Source organism: Taudactylus pleione, unplaced genomic scaffold (assembly GCF_031769625.1).
Source record: "Taudactylus pleione unplaced genomic scaffold, aTauple2 ptg000262l, whole genome shotgun sequence".
In the NCBI taxonomy this organism is placed as follows: Eukaryota; Metazoa; Chordata; class Amphibia; order Anura; family Myobatrachidae; genus Taudactylus; species Taudactylus pleione.
The window spans coordinates 3,415,585-3,431,826 of NW_028284664.1; the positions used below are offsets into that span (position 1 = coordinate 3,415,585).

Sequence of the window (16,242 nt, forward strand, 5' to 3'; positions counted from 1 at the left end):
TAGCATAACTCGGGATTGTGCACAGGCCAGAATGGGAGTAAGCTAGATAGTAAAATAGTCGCCCCCCGTTCCTGAATGAGATAACCAAACTGACACCAGACATATAACCCACTATTACGCTTAACAACCCCTACAATTATTGTTACAGTTTGAAGGTGACTTGGAAATGATAAGTATTACCACAATCCACCCTAATATGACACTCCTGTTCCACAACCCACCCAGTAAGTAATCTTCAGGATGGAGTAATGACATGAGGGAGATACAATATTACACCCTTATGTCAAGGAGCACTAAAATAAGGCTGTGCCACTTCGGAGAGCAATAGGGCATTACATGTGGTTGCTCAGGATCCCGGCGGTCAAAATCCCGATGCCAGCATCCAGACAGAGTTAGAACCCGGACATCTGTCAATCGGTATCCCAAGCCTTCTCCTACCCCTTCCCGGTGCCTAAACCTAACCTCCCCCTCCCAGCTCCCTAAACTTAACCGCTTAGTGCCTAACTCTGCTACTTACCTTCGGGATGCCGGCGCCGGGATTCTGACAGGTGTCGGGATTCTGGCGCCGGTATTCTAAGCGATGACATCCCACGTGACGGGAAACTGAACGTATACCATGTAGAGGGGTGTATGGAAAACCTGTAGGCAATCGTGCTACCAGACCATTATAAAAGCTGCCACATTCTAGTGCCTGCACATAAAATCATTGCAGAACAAAGGTAAAGGATGACAAGTAGCATACATTAGGTGCCAGATAGGGTTCTGTTGTGTGTGTGTGTCTGGTCCCAATTACAAACAATAAGAAATACTAGGTGCAAAGTATGGAAAACTTGCCATAGCTATCGCCAATAGAAAGCTGAACCAAATCTTATTCTGACCTCCAGTATATGTGGTGCTAACACCAATATGCAAACTCCAATCTACTATCAAATATATAAAGAAAAAAAAAAAAAAGACTGGGGAATTAGTAGGCTCATAGGATCCAAGTGTCTTCCAGATCCCTGACTACCATTTGGTTCAGAGTGGGAAGGGGACTCTATTCTATTACACAGCATGGACTATAGAGCTGCAAGTGCATATTACTCGTATAGGGGCAGATGTACTAAGCTCTGGAAAGTGATAAACTACCAGCCACTCAGCTCCTGTCATTTTTCAAACACAGCCTGTAACATGACAGTTAGGAGCTGAGTGGCTGGTAGTTTATTCCTCTAAAATGTATCACTTTCCAGAGCTTAGTACATCTCCCCCATAGTGTGACAACCAAGTGTTCCCTGGTGGGAAGTACTCAATGAAGTAGTAATCAGATCTTGGTCATGTTACAGGCGTTGGGGGGAGGCTGTTGCTGTAAGGTGAGAGTCTATACTTAGGCCACTTACAAAAGTGCAAATTACGCTTTCTATCCTGTACTCAGAATTGTACACCTCTCTGTAGCTGCACCGTCCTCAACACTCATCACCATCAGCGTGCATGTACACCAAGCCCTGTGACTGGTGCAAGAGATCCATCCAAAATCAAATGGGATATCTGGTACGCACAACTCAGCAGGGCCCACAATTCCATCTATGCATCCACAACATGCCCTCAGCACACTGAGTCTTGCGGCTGAGATGCATATGACGCGGAATCGTCTGTAGCTGCTCATAATAGCGAACGCTTGGCTGCAAGCTCTGTGTGAAAAATCCCAAGATCTGTCAGTCACATGGACTTGTCAATCAGTGTCCGTGATTTCAGAGGAAGATATTGCAGTGAGAGAAAGGGGTGGGGAAGTGTATTTTTAAGAAGGGTGTTTCATGCAGGGACACACGGCCATTACAATTTCCCAACAGGTCGACAATTTTTCACCAGCTCAGCTGACGCTCGTGCGTTCTCTCACTCTACTCTTAATGGGGGCCTAACGGAGAAGCACATTTCTAGGCACATTCTAATACCCCTTTTCCACCATAATCCCGGGTCTGTCCCGGGATTTTTTACCCGGCTTAGACTCAGTATCCATTGCACCCTCGTCCCAGGCTTTTCCCGGGTCACATCCATTTCCACTGAAAGTCCAGTGGGTAAGTCCAGCAAAACCTGTGGATGTCATTAAAAATGGCCTTTATTCAGGCCATTTTTAATGACATCCTTTATTATTTATTTTTGTTTTATTTATTTAATTTAATTATCATTCATTTGTTTATTTATTTATTTAATTTAATGACATCCTTTATTCAGACGTCTCCTCCGGTCTCTTGGTGATTACATCAGCAGCCAGCACCCTGGAAGGACCAATCAGTGGCTTTTGCAATTACCTGGGTCAAAAAACCCGGATAAGATCTATTTCCACTTCGGTGTTACCGGGTTTTACCTGCTAAAAACCCTGCTCAATACCCAGGAAGAAATAATGGGTCAGTAGACCCGGGATTTTTTTCCTTGGAGCAGTTTTCACTGAGCCGTGTCCCACGTAGGCACAGCAATTACCCAGATTTTTTAGGCAGTAGAAAAGGGGTATAAGCCATATCATTAAAAGGTATAGCACACATACATTTGTCTCAATGTCCCCACATTCTCAGGATTTAATGAAAACATACATAAGTCGAAACCAAGTAACATTTCAATTAAAAAACAGAAAAGCTTGTTTTATTGTAAGGGACGGTACTAAAGTGACATTTCATGTATTTGATGCAACATTTCTGCACAGTGTGCCCCTGAAGACTTCCTCATCTCTCCTCGGTCCCAAGGCTTCTCCTGGGAGCAGAGAGTCGGCACGGTCTCTCATGTGTACTAGGCAGACCATCAAGGTGCACTGATGCAACACAAAAGAGTTGGTCTGTGCGTCCGCTGTGCTTCGTAAATGACCTCCAGTGAATATACTGAGTAGTTAGGTGGGTAAGATAAAGGCTCCCTGTTACTCAGTATACAATCGATTTTGTTACATGGGTGATAGAAAAACAGAATTTAGGTTTTGTAATAAACACTAAAAAAAAATTAAACAGATGTGAAATTACAACATATAAATTCTATATAAGCACAAGCATGAGAAAAATATGTTTTTTTTATTAAACAGAAATATAGGACCTGATTCAGGATGGATCGCACAGCTGCGTAATCACATTCAATGAAGCTGCAAAGTATGCTATTGTCTGCCACAGCTCAGCCAGCATAGAGACGCCCACTGCTGCTTTCTCACATCCGTAACACCTTCCAGTCCAGCGTATACATCGCTACCATCGAAGCCATCGGCCCGTCAAGCACAATTACAGCAGGTCTGACCATTCGCAGAGACTGCAAGTCTTGTCGCATGCAGTGAATACTCAAGCTGCGTATGCAATCGTAGTGGCTAATATATGCACGTCCATGCAATGGCGTCCAAATGGGCAGGCACACCTGAACCACTCCCCCATCACCACCCACAAACGCTCACGACCTGTCACTCACTCTGCAATGGATTCCTATGTGCGCGCAATTGCGGTACGACTGCAGCGCGGTGCATACGCAGTACTGAACAATCGGCCGATCTGCGTACGCTGCTGAATCAGTCCCATAGTTCTTGTAAAAGGCATTCCTAATAATGCGCAGGTAAGTATATTATCACTACAGAAAATGACATTAAAGCCGCTCCTCTGGCAGTAGCACATAACTTAATGTTGTTTGAACAGGGTAAAAAGTGAGACAAGTTTGCTATTCAGTTTATTAATAAATACTATATAAACACGTGAGGTCAAAAACAGGATTCATGTTTTAATAGATGATGGGCGCAGACCCCATTTGACGTGGACACACAGCAGAAGCAGTCATGTTGTGTGCTGCACCAACATAGATGAAAATGAAGCCTGTCCATTAACTAGGAGGAAGCAACTTCACTGAGGCAATTCTCCAGAAGCTCCTAGAAAAAGGATAGGCTCTCCCAAAATGGCTGCCTCCAGTGTATTTGATGGAACGGATGGCTACATCTACATGTAAATACCAAGTACGCTTTTCAAGTGGGAAGACATGACTTGTTTTATCTAGTACAACTTTTGCAGATGCTTTGCTATGAAGTATCACTTGGAAATGTTTTTCATCTACTTTAACATTTGGCCAGAGATATGGTTTCGTTCCTTATGGTCAACTGTATCGACAATGAACACACATCAATTGCTTTGTTTGTGCTTTTTATTTTTACAGGGGAACCCCAACTCTGAAACATATAACCCTCCCGTTAATAGGTCTAGGGGTCAATGTGGCAAAATTTGCAGTATATTTTCCATGGCAAAGAGCCACAAGAAGTTTGAAAGCGAGAGTAGGATATTGGTTGATTGGGCCAATTGGATGCTGTGGCATCACTACCTCATGGATGGAGTTCAAACTTCTCCTTACAATCACACCAAGGTGAAAAACCATTACAGGAGCTGGTAGGGATGGATATCGCTGCAGGACGACACAGCTCCTGAGGTTCTAAAGTGATGTAAGGGCTGCTAATTCTCCTTTAGGTATTTAAACCCAATGACAATTATGAGCACAGCAGCTATTACCACAAGAAACATTCTAAAAGTGCAGCGATGTGAAGACCATGAGGGCTTGCTGGGCACATGAATAACAGGCGACAGAAGCACCTGACGAGCAGAAGACAAGATGTGTTCAGCAACTACAGTTTTAGGCTGCCTAGATTCAGCAATACATCATGGCCTAGAAGAGCATTGAAAATTAACTTTTACAATACAGAGGGTTAACCAAATATTATATTAGCTTTTATAACGTAAAAACAGAACATTTGCCACAAACTCCATTTAAACAAAACAATAATTAACAATTGAAAAAAAAAAAAAAAAGAGCTTCACTCTATGGTACTTATTTGTTTTACAAAGCATTTTTCATTACAATCATATACAAAAATGAACACGTTGCATGTCTTTGTGCTTCATAATAGGACGAAAAGAGTGATGGAATCCTTTCCCTGTTCCCAGAAGGAGTTTTTTTTCAAAAGGAGTTAAGCTTATCTGTGCCCCTTGGCAAGATTCCTCCTGGAGTTGAGTTCTTAAAAAAATATATATATTTCTATATATACTTTCTTGGTTTTAAAAAAAAATAATCTTAATACCGTGCACTAAGAAGTGTTTATTTTTTGGCGGGAAAACATTCCCAGTATGCGGTTGTCATTACGTCAAATTTATGATAGTTTTGTGTTCAACAAGGTCCTTAAGAAACATCTGCTCCGCCGATATATTGTGATATTCATTCTGCCGAGAGAAAGAAGACACAGTAGATGTAAAACACTGATCATATGAGTAACTCGGCCTGGGCCGTAGGTGTCTTATCGCTTGATAAATACTAACGCTCCAACACAACTGTCAATGCAGGCCCTCAGCACAGGGTTACATGGCTCAGTGGCCAATTTCTCATACCATACAAGCTCTAGAATGCAATGGACACTGTTGCTGATATTGCCCATTGCTGGGAAGAGATGCAATGCGTTCCTAGCTGACATTTTGGCTTACTGCAGTGGCTTCACCACCCTCTACCTGCAGAAACATAGCAGGTTGTCACCAATGCCATGTCGATTGTTCTAACACTTGAATACATTACCACTGATGTAACAAAAAGACACATATACGTGCTAGAGAGATTTTGGGGTGCAGTGAATTATATTTAGAAGAGGTTTCGGCCGCTTTTACAAAAAGGTTAGTTTTACTTTCTGGATACATTCCGATACACAGAGCGGTGTCAAATCCAACGGTAACAAAAATAAACAATTATACTCTCAATGGCATAGATCAGATAAAGCAATGTAATAAACAAAACATTGCTGGAAGGGATTAATATAAAAAAAACAAAAGTGGGGGCAAAAATTTGAAATATTCTTAATCCACAAAACCTTTCAGCACAGTTTATAAAAAGGCATCTTAATTTCTGGTTGCCAAATCCAGCTGTTCTCTCTAAATCCTCATCTGGTTGGTAAAATTGTCTCATAAATGAGCACTAGGTGAAAGGAGCCCATCACTGGGCAGACAGGCGGCATTGACAGACACAAATCTTTTACCTGTGCCATTACAGACATTGTTTCGTTTCCATAATAGTGAAGTGAACTATTCAAGGATGTCAAGTTGTACTTAAATCCTGCTATATGAACTTCATTGCATATGTGAAATGCCAATGCGATGGCAATGATTCCAGTTGTGGGGTGCTTTGGCTTCTAGAAAACAAAACAAAAAAAAGAAAAAACAGGCAAAAAGTTAGAACCAATCCATTTTTAAAATTTACGAAATAGACAGAGCACAAACTTTTCTCTAACTGCAACAGAGAATTAACCAGCAGGTGGCAGCATTTGCAAGCACTTAATGTTCAGGTTTGTGCAAACACAACTGTGAGTGGCTTTTAACCCTAAGTAGTTGCATAAGATAAATATCACTTTCCTTTCATTCCCTAAATTAAATCCACTAACAATTCTACACTCTGAGCCAATTCCATTGATTTCATGAAACCTGATCTACAGTAACTTAGTCTAACAAATTTTCCAAAACAGAAAAATTTCACAACTGTAAACAAAAAAGTCTTTAAGAACTGATGCGCCCTAAGCCTTGGAGAGAGATAAAGTGGACGGAGACAAAGTACCAACCAATCAGCTCCTGACACTTTACAGGCTGTTTTTGAAAAATGACAGGAGCTGATTGGTTGGTACTTTATCGTCGTCCACTTTATCTCTCTCCAAGGATTTGTACATAGACCCCTGAGTGGTTAGAAACTTTATGCCTGTAAGATGTATATAGAAATTCATCGGCACTCCACATATGTGAACAACAGTGTGCATTGGTGCCCTCCCCCGCAGCAGGCAGGCTGATTACAATACAAGCGGGTATAGCATGGTGGCACTACCTGCACTTTGAACATAGCAACAAAGCAGGCAACAGACATTGTCTTTTAATCCAACATTTCAGTCATTTAATTATCTTCCTCAGGGGCAAATACATACTAAAGTGTCTTACCCTACATACCCAAATGACACCCACGTGCAGGATGTATGGTCGGTCCACGTCTAGATGCGTCATCCAGGGGCGCACCCATGACAACAGACACTATGTCCATAAGGATACCACCCCCACAAATTTACAATAACAAAGCAGCGATTCAAAACAAACTATACATCTAGTGACACAATTATAAATAAAGCATATAAATCAGTATCTCCAAATCATAATGCATACTGGGACTATACATCAAAAAAGAATAATATATGTGGTGCTGCATGAAATGTGACTCTTGAACTAAATCTATATAAATAAGCAAGAAAGTGTGTCTGCTCGGCCAGAGTTTTGGACCTAGCCCCACCAAATTTGGCATGGTGGTGTAGTTTAACCAGGATTAGGTTTTTGCCTAGGTTTGAATTTAGTCAGGGCCACACACTGTCACATAATCCCTAAAAATGGGGACACTTAAATTACATAGTTAAGGTACAAGGGCTGGCTCTAGTGGAATTTAGCAGTTCCAAAAACCTGTGTGAAAGCTACAATGGTATCTAGTGTTCACTCTAGGTCCGGCGTCGGGCAGGGCGTTGGACCTAGAGAAAGGGCACTCTGGCGCGCAGCAAAGGGCACAGGAAAAGAAGCGCCCCCTTTTCATTAATCTTGGAGGCGTGTTCGGCACTTACAGATACGCCAGGCTGTGCCCAAGCTCTCATGTCTTTGTGAATTTATGCCGAGCGCATTCCCCCGGCATCCATTCACCAGCGGTAATCGATATACCGCAATTTGCCCCACCCGCAGGACATTGCGGCGAGCGGGTGGGAACTAAAGCAGCCTAGCGGAAACGCTACAGTAACCTCACAGTCTGAGCAAGTGTCAAACTTTATGACTCATGCAAGTTCATATTAAAACCAGAGTTAGTCCTTTTTATAGTGACTATATATATTAGTCAGCCCTTTGTTTTTGTATGCAAAGGCGTAACTAGAACTTTGTGGGCCACTTAGCAAGATCTTAAAAGGCCCCCCCCAGAGGTAAAAGAAAAAAAAAATAAAGAAAAACATACATTTGTCCCAACACAGAGCCCATTCAGGTAATGCCACACAGTTGTACCCCTTATACACATTATGCCATGCAGTAGTAGTGCCCCTTATACATTATGCTACACAGTAATGCCCCTTACACTACACCGTAATGCCCCTTATACCACTAAGCCACACAGTGATGCCCCTTACACATTATGCCCCCCCAGAAACTGACCTCCCTGTCTCCCTCCAGCAGCCTCTCGTCTCCCTCCGTGTGCCATCAGCAGCCAACAGTTGTGGATTTTGTGCCGGGACGTCAGCTAATCAGAGCTGGCGCAGCGTCACAAGCCAGCTGGACAGACAGTGTCGCACAATTTCAATATGGCGCCGGTCACAAGCCAATTGGAGCTTGCAGACCGGCAGCCAATCAGGAGCAGCCACTGCTGATTGGCTCCTGGTCCACCAGCTGATTGCCTCGCGACCAGTGGTGCTCTCTCTCCTTGTCTGCCTGCCAATGCGCCAACTGTAATCAGCTAGCGGGCCGGCACCAAATCAAAACCGCTGACATCTGGACCCTCCTCGGCAGCCCTGCCTGGACTGGCCCACAATGTGTGTGTGACTGGGTGCAGGGGGAGCGGCGGGCCACAAAGTCACCATAGCAGCTGCACCCTTTGCACCCACGGTACTTACACCACTGTTTGCTTGAATGTTAGCAAACTGTGTGGTCTTCTACAGGATCAATGGAATGGGGTTATATGCAGGGACAATGTAAACAAATAAAGGCTGCAGGTGTACTTCAGGGCCCAGTCTTCAACCCGGGTATCCCAGTTAGTCTCTAATAACAAAGAGCTCAAAAAGACAAATACAGCAAGTACAAAAGGAAAGTGCAAAACAATTAAGTTATAACTGCATATAAGAAGAATACAACAAATGCATAAATCAAGACAATAAAAATTATAAGAACCGAAACAAAAAATACTGGAAAATCTAATATATGGCAGAGCATCACCAGGGATGAAACCCAGCGTCTGGTGATGTCTATGCGTTCCAGACTTCAGGCTGTAATTGCCTGCAAAGGATTTGCAACAAAGTATTAAAAAGTGAAAGTTAGATTTAGGATTGTTTAGTTTGTCCCATTACTTTTGGCCCCTTAAAAAGTGGGAGGCACATATAGAAACCGTTGTAATTCCTACACCGTTCACCTGATTTGGATGTAATTACCCTCAAATTAAATCTGAAAGTCTGCAGTTAAATCACATCTTGTTTGTTTCATTCCAAAGCCATTGTGGTGGTGAATAGAGGCCAAAATATGAAAATTCTGTCAATGTCCCAATATTTATGCACCTGACTGTATAAGGAAGACACTTTTGTATATATTATCCGTGAGGAAAATTAAATGACATATATATATATTTTGGGAAGATAATTCTGGATCTAATTTAAGCGGGATGTAGTTATGTGACTGGCGGCCGCATGGGCGCGATCACAATACCGACTGCCGAATGCCGGCAAAGGATTCATGATAGGCGTCGAAATACCAACGCCTATCATAATCCTGACGTCGGAATCCAGGACGACGTGTGGCCGGACGAGGTAAGTAAGGTTTAAGGTTTAAAGCAGCTGGTGGGGTTAGTGGTAGGTTTTGGGGGAAAGGGTTAGGCACCCCCAGGGAGAGGTTAGGGGTTATGCATCCCACTGGGAGGGTCATGTTTGGGGAGCGGTTAGGGGGGGGTTAGGGTTTGGCATCACTAAGGGAGGGATAGGGACAGAGGGGGGGGCAGGGGGAGGTTAGAGTACTTACCTGCCTCTGTCGGGATCTCCATCCTGTCGGGATTTGAACCAGCGGCTAAACAGCCACCGGCATTTCAATCCCATTCCATTTTAAGCTATCAAAGAATTCTGATTTCTGAAGTGCCACTGAATGTTATAATGTACCATAATAGGGAGAGCACCACACAATCCTCCCACAGCACTAAACAATGACAATGAGATACTTGCAATTATCAATATGGAACCACATTACATACAATGCTCACTGTATACAAATGTATCACTATTTTTATCAGGATTTGAAAAACGGAGAATATTATACATTACTATACAAAAGGAAAACTTGAAAATGGCAGCTTATGTACATTGTGTTACATGAAATGATGTTAGCCACATTATGCAATTCACCGTGGATATTGATCAATTAGGTTATTACGCAGCATGTGGCCATGAAAGCAGACGCTAAATAGTCATAGTAACCTGAATACAACGCTTCCAATTATCAGGCACATAGGTAGATAAGAGGACAGCTATCAGCCTCTGTATGTAGTCATCTACTGACCACAGTAAAAGGTTCTATTCATGTCAGAAATGATCCAATCAGCATCGATCAAGGGGACAAACAGAAGGAGTTTTTTATATTTTTAGCCACGTTTTTAATCGAAGTGTACACCGTCCTGTTTCAGTTAAATTAAATCAGCTCCCTAGCAGCCTAAAGAACCTGATAGGACTGATAGTTCCCCAGCGGGAGTTTGCAGTGTAACATGTTAAGTATGGTCTTAATGTCCAACCTTGAGCTTTGGACACTTCACAGAACAGGAAAAACTCTTACTCAGAGCTCTTATTGCAAGAACAAAAACAACAACAATGTCATTGAACTTACTTCTGTCTTTGGAAAGTTTGTTGGAAAATTCAATAGATTTTGAGATACTCGCCGAAGGATAACAGGGTTGAGCACTCTCAGCTGATGAGGTTGGTAGATTAAATTCATGGCAGGTTTTCTCCAAAATCCATAAGTGCTCTGCAATAATAGAACAGTATGAGTGCAATGAGTATGTACACTTAGGAAGACAGAGATACAGGTGGTAAAACACACAAAAAAAGGCTTATTTACTAAGGTCATCATTCTGAGGTGGGAGTAAAGCAAAAAAGAGCAAGTAACTATGCACTACAAGGGTACAAATACATAAAAAAAAAATTTACACTGCAATTTAGATTTGTTTGGACACGCTCATCTTACATCTAAATTTCTCTGCACATTTTATAGCTGCCCTGACTGCAGTGCGACATGGGTTTGCCAAAGTGCAAAGTTACATGCTCTTTATTGCTTTACCAAGACCTCAGAATCAGGGGCCTATGTACCAAGCCTTGGAGAAAGAAAGCGGATGAAGATAAAGTACCAAATAATCAGCTCCTAACTGTCACTTTACAGTCTCTCTCTCTTCAAGGATTAGTACTTAGACGCCTCAGTCCCCAAGTAGGGGTGTGTGTGAGGTTATGGGGAGGCAGTGTGTGTGTGTATGTGAGGCTATAGGGGCAGTGCATTTGTGGCTATATGGGCAGTGTGTGTGTGTGTGAGGCTATGGGGGCAGTGAGTGCGAGTGTGTGTGTGTGTGTGAGGCTATGGGGGCAGTGAGTGCGAGTGTGTGTGTGTGTGTGTGAGGCTATAGGGGCAGTGAGTGCGAGTGTGTCTGTGTGTGAGGCCATGGGGACAGCGCGCGCGCATGTGTGTGTGTCGCTATAGGGGCAGCGTGTGTGCGGCTATGGGAGCATTGTGTAGCTATAAGGCCAGTGCGTTTGTGGCTATATGGGCAGTGTGTGAGTGAGGCCATGTGGCAGAGTGTGTGTGTGTGAGGCTATGGGGCTGTGAGTGTTCGAATGAGGCAATGGGAACAGTGAGTGAGTGTGTGTGAGGCTATGGGGCAGCGTGTGTGTGACTATGGGGGCAGAGTGTGTGTGTGGTTATGGGGGCAGCGAGTGTGGCTACGGGGCAGTGAGTGTGTGTGGGGCTACGGGGGCAGTGTGTGTGAGTGAGGCTATGGGGGCAGAGTGTGTGCGTGTGTGTCTAGGGGGCAGAGAGTGTGTGTGTAAGGCTATGGGGACAGTGTGTGTTTGTGGGTGGCTATGGGGGCAGTGAGTGTGAGAGGGGCTTTGGGGCCAGTGAGTGTGTGGGGGGTCATGCCAAAGGAAATTCTCGCCCTGGGCTCCACTTGGCCTAGAACCAGCCCTGCATCTAGTACCAGTATGGAATCTGCGGGGAAACCTCTAATAATAATAATAAAAAAAAATTATATATATATATATTTATATTTATATATTATGGTGCGTACACAGGTAGCGATTTAAATGATCGATTTGAACGATATCGTTACTGTTCAAATTGGTAATTTAAATGGCCCTTACCATCGACCAGCAATGCGCGGCCATGTATGGACGATAGCAATATCGTCCATCGGCCGTGCATGCCGGTCAACTTGCTGGATATGGAGTAGCTTACTATATAGGGTGTCGTCGGTAAGTATGTGGTGTGGTGGGTGATCGATAGGTGCATGACGATCAGCCAGCGATATTGTATCGCTGGCAGATCGCTACTTGTGTATGTACCATTAGACTGATGAGCCCAAATGTTATTTGCCTTTGAGTTACGGGCAGTGATGAGATTATAGTGATGTGTTCTCAAATTTAAAGTCTCAGAAATTACTTAAAAGGCAAAACCAACCCTGCCTCGAGGACACATCACAGTCTTGCCACTGCCTGCAATTGGCACTGCTATTACATTTGGGCCGTGTGGTTTTACATATGTATGTGCTACATTTTTCTGTACTGCAGTCACTGGATAATGACTGTAACCAGAAAACAGGTAAAAACAGGGATCACTGGTTACAGTGACACAATAATAAGGAGCCCGCAGCACTGGATAAAGCTGCTATCCACTATTTATCAGTGTTACTATTTCAGACCATCAATAAAAATAAACCAAAACAATAGTCTGCCATACTGATGTGCCCACATACAACTTACTTCCTTGCGCATTAAAAAGCCTCACTAGTCATGCCATGCCGTCACTCAGTAGTGTCGAGCGTCTTTTTGCGCAACGTTTTACCTCCAAATAAGTTTTATTCGCAAAGCGATGCGAAAAGGACACACAAGCTGCTTCTGCTGATTAAAATGATATGCAGCATGTCTATATTCCGTGTGCAACTGCAGGTGAATCTGCATGTGAAATGCTACGTTACAGTGTCACAGCCGCTGACACTGTAATAGAGCATTTCGCACACAGTGCCTGAATCAGAGCGCACATAAGCGGCCACTCGTTCGCTCTGAGCGATGTTCGCACAACTGCGCATGCGTATGGGTCGTAATGCACATGCGCAAACCAGTCATTGCGGTCGGAAATAGTGCGCTCGCTAAACAGCGAGGAGCTGCTAATTTGATTGGCAGAATGTACCGTTTGTGAGTGGTAACAGGGGAAGGTGCTTGAAAACGGGGGAGTGGAGATCCGAACGCAGGCGTGCCAAACGCTCAAAAGGGCGTTTAATGGGAGTGCATAATTAGTCATCGACCACGTCACTTGGTTGTCTTTTAGCTTGAACTGCTCGCAGTGACAGCGGTAAGAAAATCCTACCACAAGCACTGCGAGCAGTTCAGATGCCTTTCGATGTACCCGATTAATCTAATAAATACCAGAGATGATGTGTGATGCGAACGGCAAAGGGGTGTCTTTACAAAATATCGAGCGCATTTTTCGTTCGCTGGCTCAGACATACAGGCATCAACAAACCGCAAAGAGCGAGCGCTCAATTTAAATAACCGCCCCCTTTTTTGGAACGACCGTCCGCAAATAGCGTCCGGCTCTGAATCAGGCCCACAGAACATAGGCATTCCGCATAACATTTTAATCAGCAGAAGCTACTTGTGCGTCCTAGTCGCATCACATCACACAATTGAAGGTAAAAAGTTGCATGAAAAGACGTTCGGCAGTACCAAGTTGAATGACGCTCACTCGTTATGCTTAAGGCGACTTGTAGAGCACGGAGGTAAGTTGTATGTGGATACATCTGGATCTGGGATAATGTGTTAAATATCAATACAATATTTCATCAGAGACATGGTAAATACCTCTCCAAAGCATTAATTTTTTACATATTAACGTACGAGAAAAGCATTCATAGCAAAAGCAAGTAGATAAATACGGCTTTATGTGCAGAACGGGTGTGGTATATAATATTGACATCATCTAGATAGACACTAAATGAGTCAACACCAAATGGTCTCGAGGCAATATGTCGACAGGTACAAAAGGTTGACTGACAAATGGTCGACAGTGAAAACTAGTCCACACATTTATTGTAATTTAAGCCTAATCCTCAGCCTAACCTTTACCCTACCCTCCCTCTAGTGCCTAGCCCTAACTCTTCCCCTTGTGCCTAAGCCTAACCGTCCCCTCCGCAGCCTAACCCTTCACTAAAAGCCTAACCATAACTCTTCACCGTAACCCTAAAAATGGTGGAAAAACATGTGTCAACTATTTTTTTGTCTCGGCCATTTGAATATTGACCTTTTGACCTTGTCAACCTACTGCCTGTTGACAATCTGGTGTCGACCTATTGAGTGTCTATCTAGACACTATCTTTAATCCGGATACCAAGCAGAACAACTGGTGTCTTAATACATTACCAAAATAAAGAAACAAAACAATTTTGTGAATGCAGTATGTTTTGCATTTAAAGACAATAACCTTGTTATGACTACATTTTATACAATGTCTTATGACACCACTGTGCAAAGATACTCTTTGATATTATCGCCACAAACAATGAGAAAATCAACAGTATTTATTTAAAGGAGGATTTGCAACGTCAAGTTACACTGAATATACTGATTGTTCTGTGATAGGACACATAGTGCCGGGAGCTGAAGACAAGGCTGACCTGAATGAATGTTTAGTTAATGCGACCATGTTTTGCATACACAAATACACAGGATCTTCATGATAGCAAAGGCAGACAAATTAGTATTTAAACACAATTATGTAACTTTTCAGTAAGACCAGTTACCCCATATGACCAGATTCCTTGACCCACTAGTTGAGTTTATTGATAATCAATTATACTACTTAAGAAAGCAACAACTCTTAAGGCTCCCATACATCTGCAATCGATTGCGCAATTCTGCAATTTGCAATCGATTGTGTATAAAAATCTGCAAAGTATGGGCTTTACAGATCGCAACCAAAAAGTGACTGGAATGATTAGATCAGATTGTCCAACATGTTGGATTTACCAGTAAAATGATGGGCCTTTCAAGATTGGCAGATCTGTGTTTGCTGCAATCGATCTGCAAATCACTGAAAAAGATCTGTAAGGTATGGGGACAGATTGCTAGTTTGGGATATCCTAACATGGCAATAAATCTTTAAATTGTTCAATTGTGGTTTTCAGATTGCTGATGTATGGGGGTTTCTAGCCATGTAGTTTCTCAGCAGGTGGCAATGAGCAATGTTATAGGTGTAAAAAAAAACAAAACATGTTATTAAACCATTCATTTTGCATAGACTGCATGTATGACACTGGTGGTCAAACAAAGAATACTACAGACAAGTGCATATTTTAATGTACCAGAAAATGTACAGCAATTGTGCCTAAAAGTTACACTGTGAATAGTCAATTGGAGGTGCTCTGATTACCTGTCCATTATTTGCTTATTATCTCGTATTTATAAGGAATTACAAGGATTCAGTAGACCCGAACAAGGGGATAAGACTGTCAACAAGATACAGAAGTACAGACCAATACAATCTGTATTCATGTAGACTTTCCTTGGTTCCAAGATGCCCTGAAAACCCCATTTGCCACAAAATGCACTGAACTGCCAGCATACACTGCGACGAAAGGTCTGACTTATTCTATATGCACCAATACGCTCTACCCCCTTTTCCAGCTAAGCCTGTCCCCATTAGCACAATAAACCATGCTGGGCTGTACTGAGCTCCATACTTGCATGGGATTTCGTGTGCAAGCTGCAATTTTAAATGTCCACCTAGGAAACATATTACATGCGTTACACAAATAATCGCTAACACCTTGCAGATTTGTATCCATTTCCCTGTTCCAACCTATAACTTTCTTTTTGGTGTAATGTATTAATCTTGCAAGAGGTTAATGCCACAGAGAGTATATGCCAATTGCTCAAACAGGTTCCTTTCCATCGCTTTAGCCTTATGTTTGCATGAAGCCCGTATGGTTTGCATACTGTGATGTAAAGCAGTTTAAACCTCTCTAAACCAGTGCCTCTTTAACCTGGTAAAATCCTTTACCCAGCATAATTTTAGAAACGTAATAACAGCTGGCTATTGACGAGGGGTTGCAGAAACAAAGATGACAAGACCTCAGCTTGTGTTCTTCCACTTTGAAATATCCAGAAACCTGGAGACTCTCTTTATCCAGAAAATGTTCTAACCCTCAACAGCATTAAACCTAGAATCTGATGGTGTGACTATGTTATAATGTACAGATGTGTCCTGCTACATCGCTGCTGCG

The 16,242-nt window shown here is 42.8% G+C and overlaps 1 protein-coding gene across 3 annotated transcripts in view; it reads right to left on the bottom strand.

The window, feature by feature from the left end:
• Positions 1–2,585: 2,585 nt before the first annotated feature.
• ST3GAL6 (ST3 beta-galactoside alpha-2,3-sialyltransferase 6) overlaps positions 2,586–16,242 on the bottom strand; it is a 147,530-nt gene continuing 133,873 nt past the window's right edge. For all 3 annotated transcript variants that reach the window (XM_088481059.1, XM_088481061.1, XM_088481060.1), the window contains 3 exons: positions 10,587–10,724; positions 5,993–6,145; positions 2,586–5,192 (listed from right to left, as the gene is read on the bottom strand). In XM_088481059.1, coding sequence (XP_088337185.1) covers positions 5,112–5,192; positions 5,993–6,145; positions 10,587–10,724 — 372 coding nt within the window. In that variant the 3' untranslated portion in view covers positions 2,586–5,111. The remainder of the gene's footprint in view (positions 5,193–5,992; positions 6,146–10,586; positions 10,725–16,242) is intronic.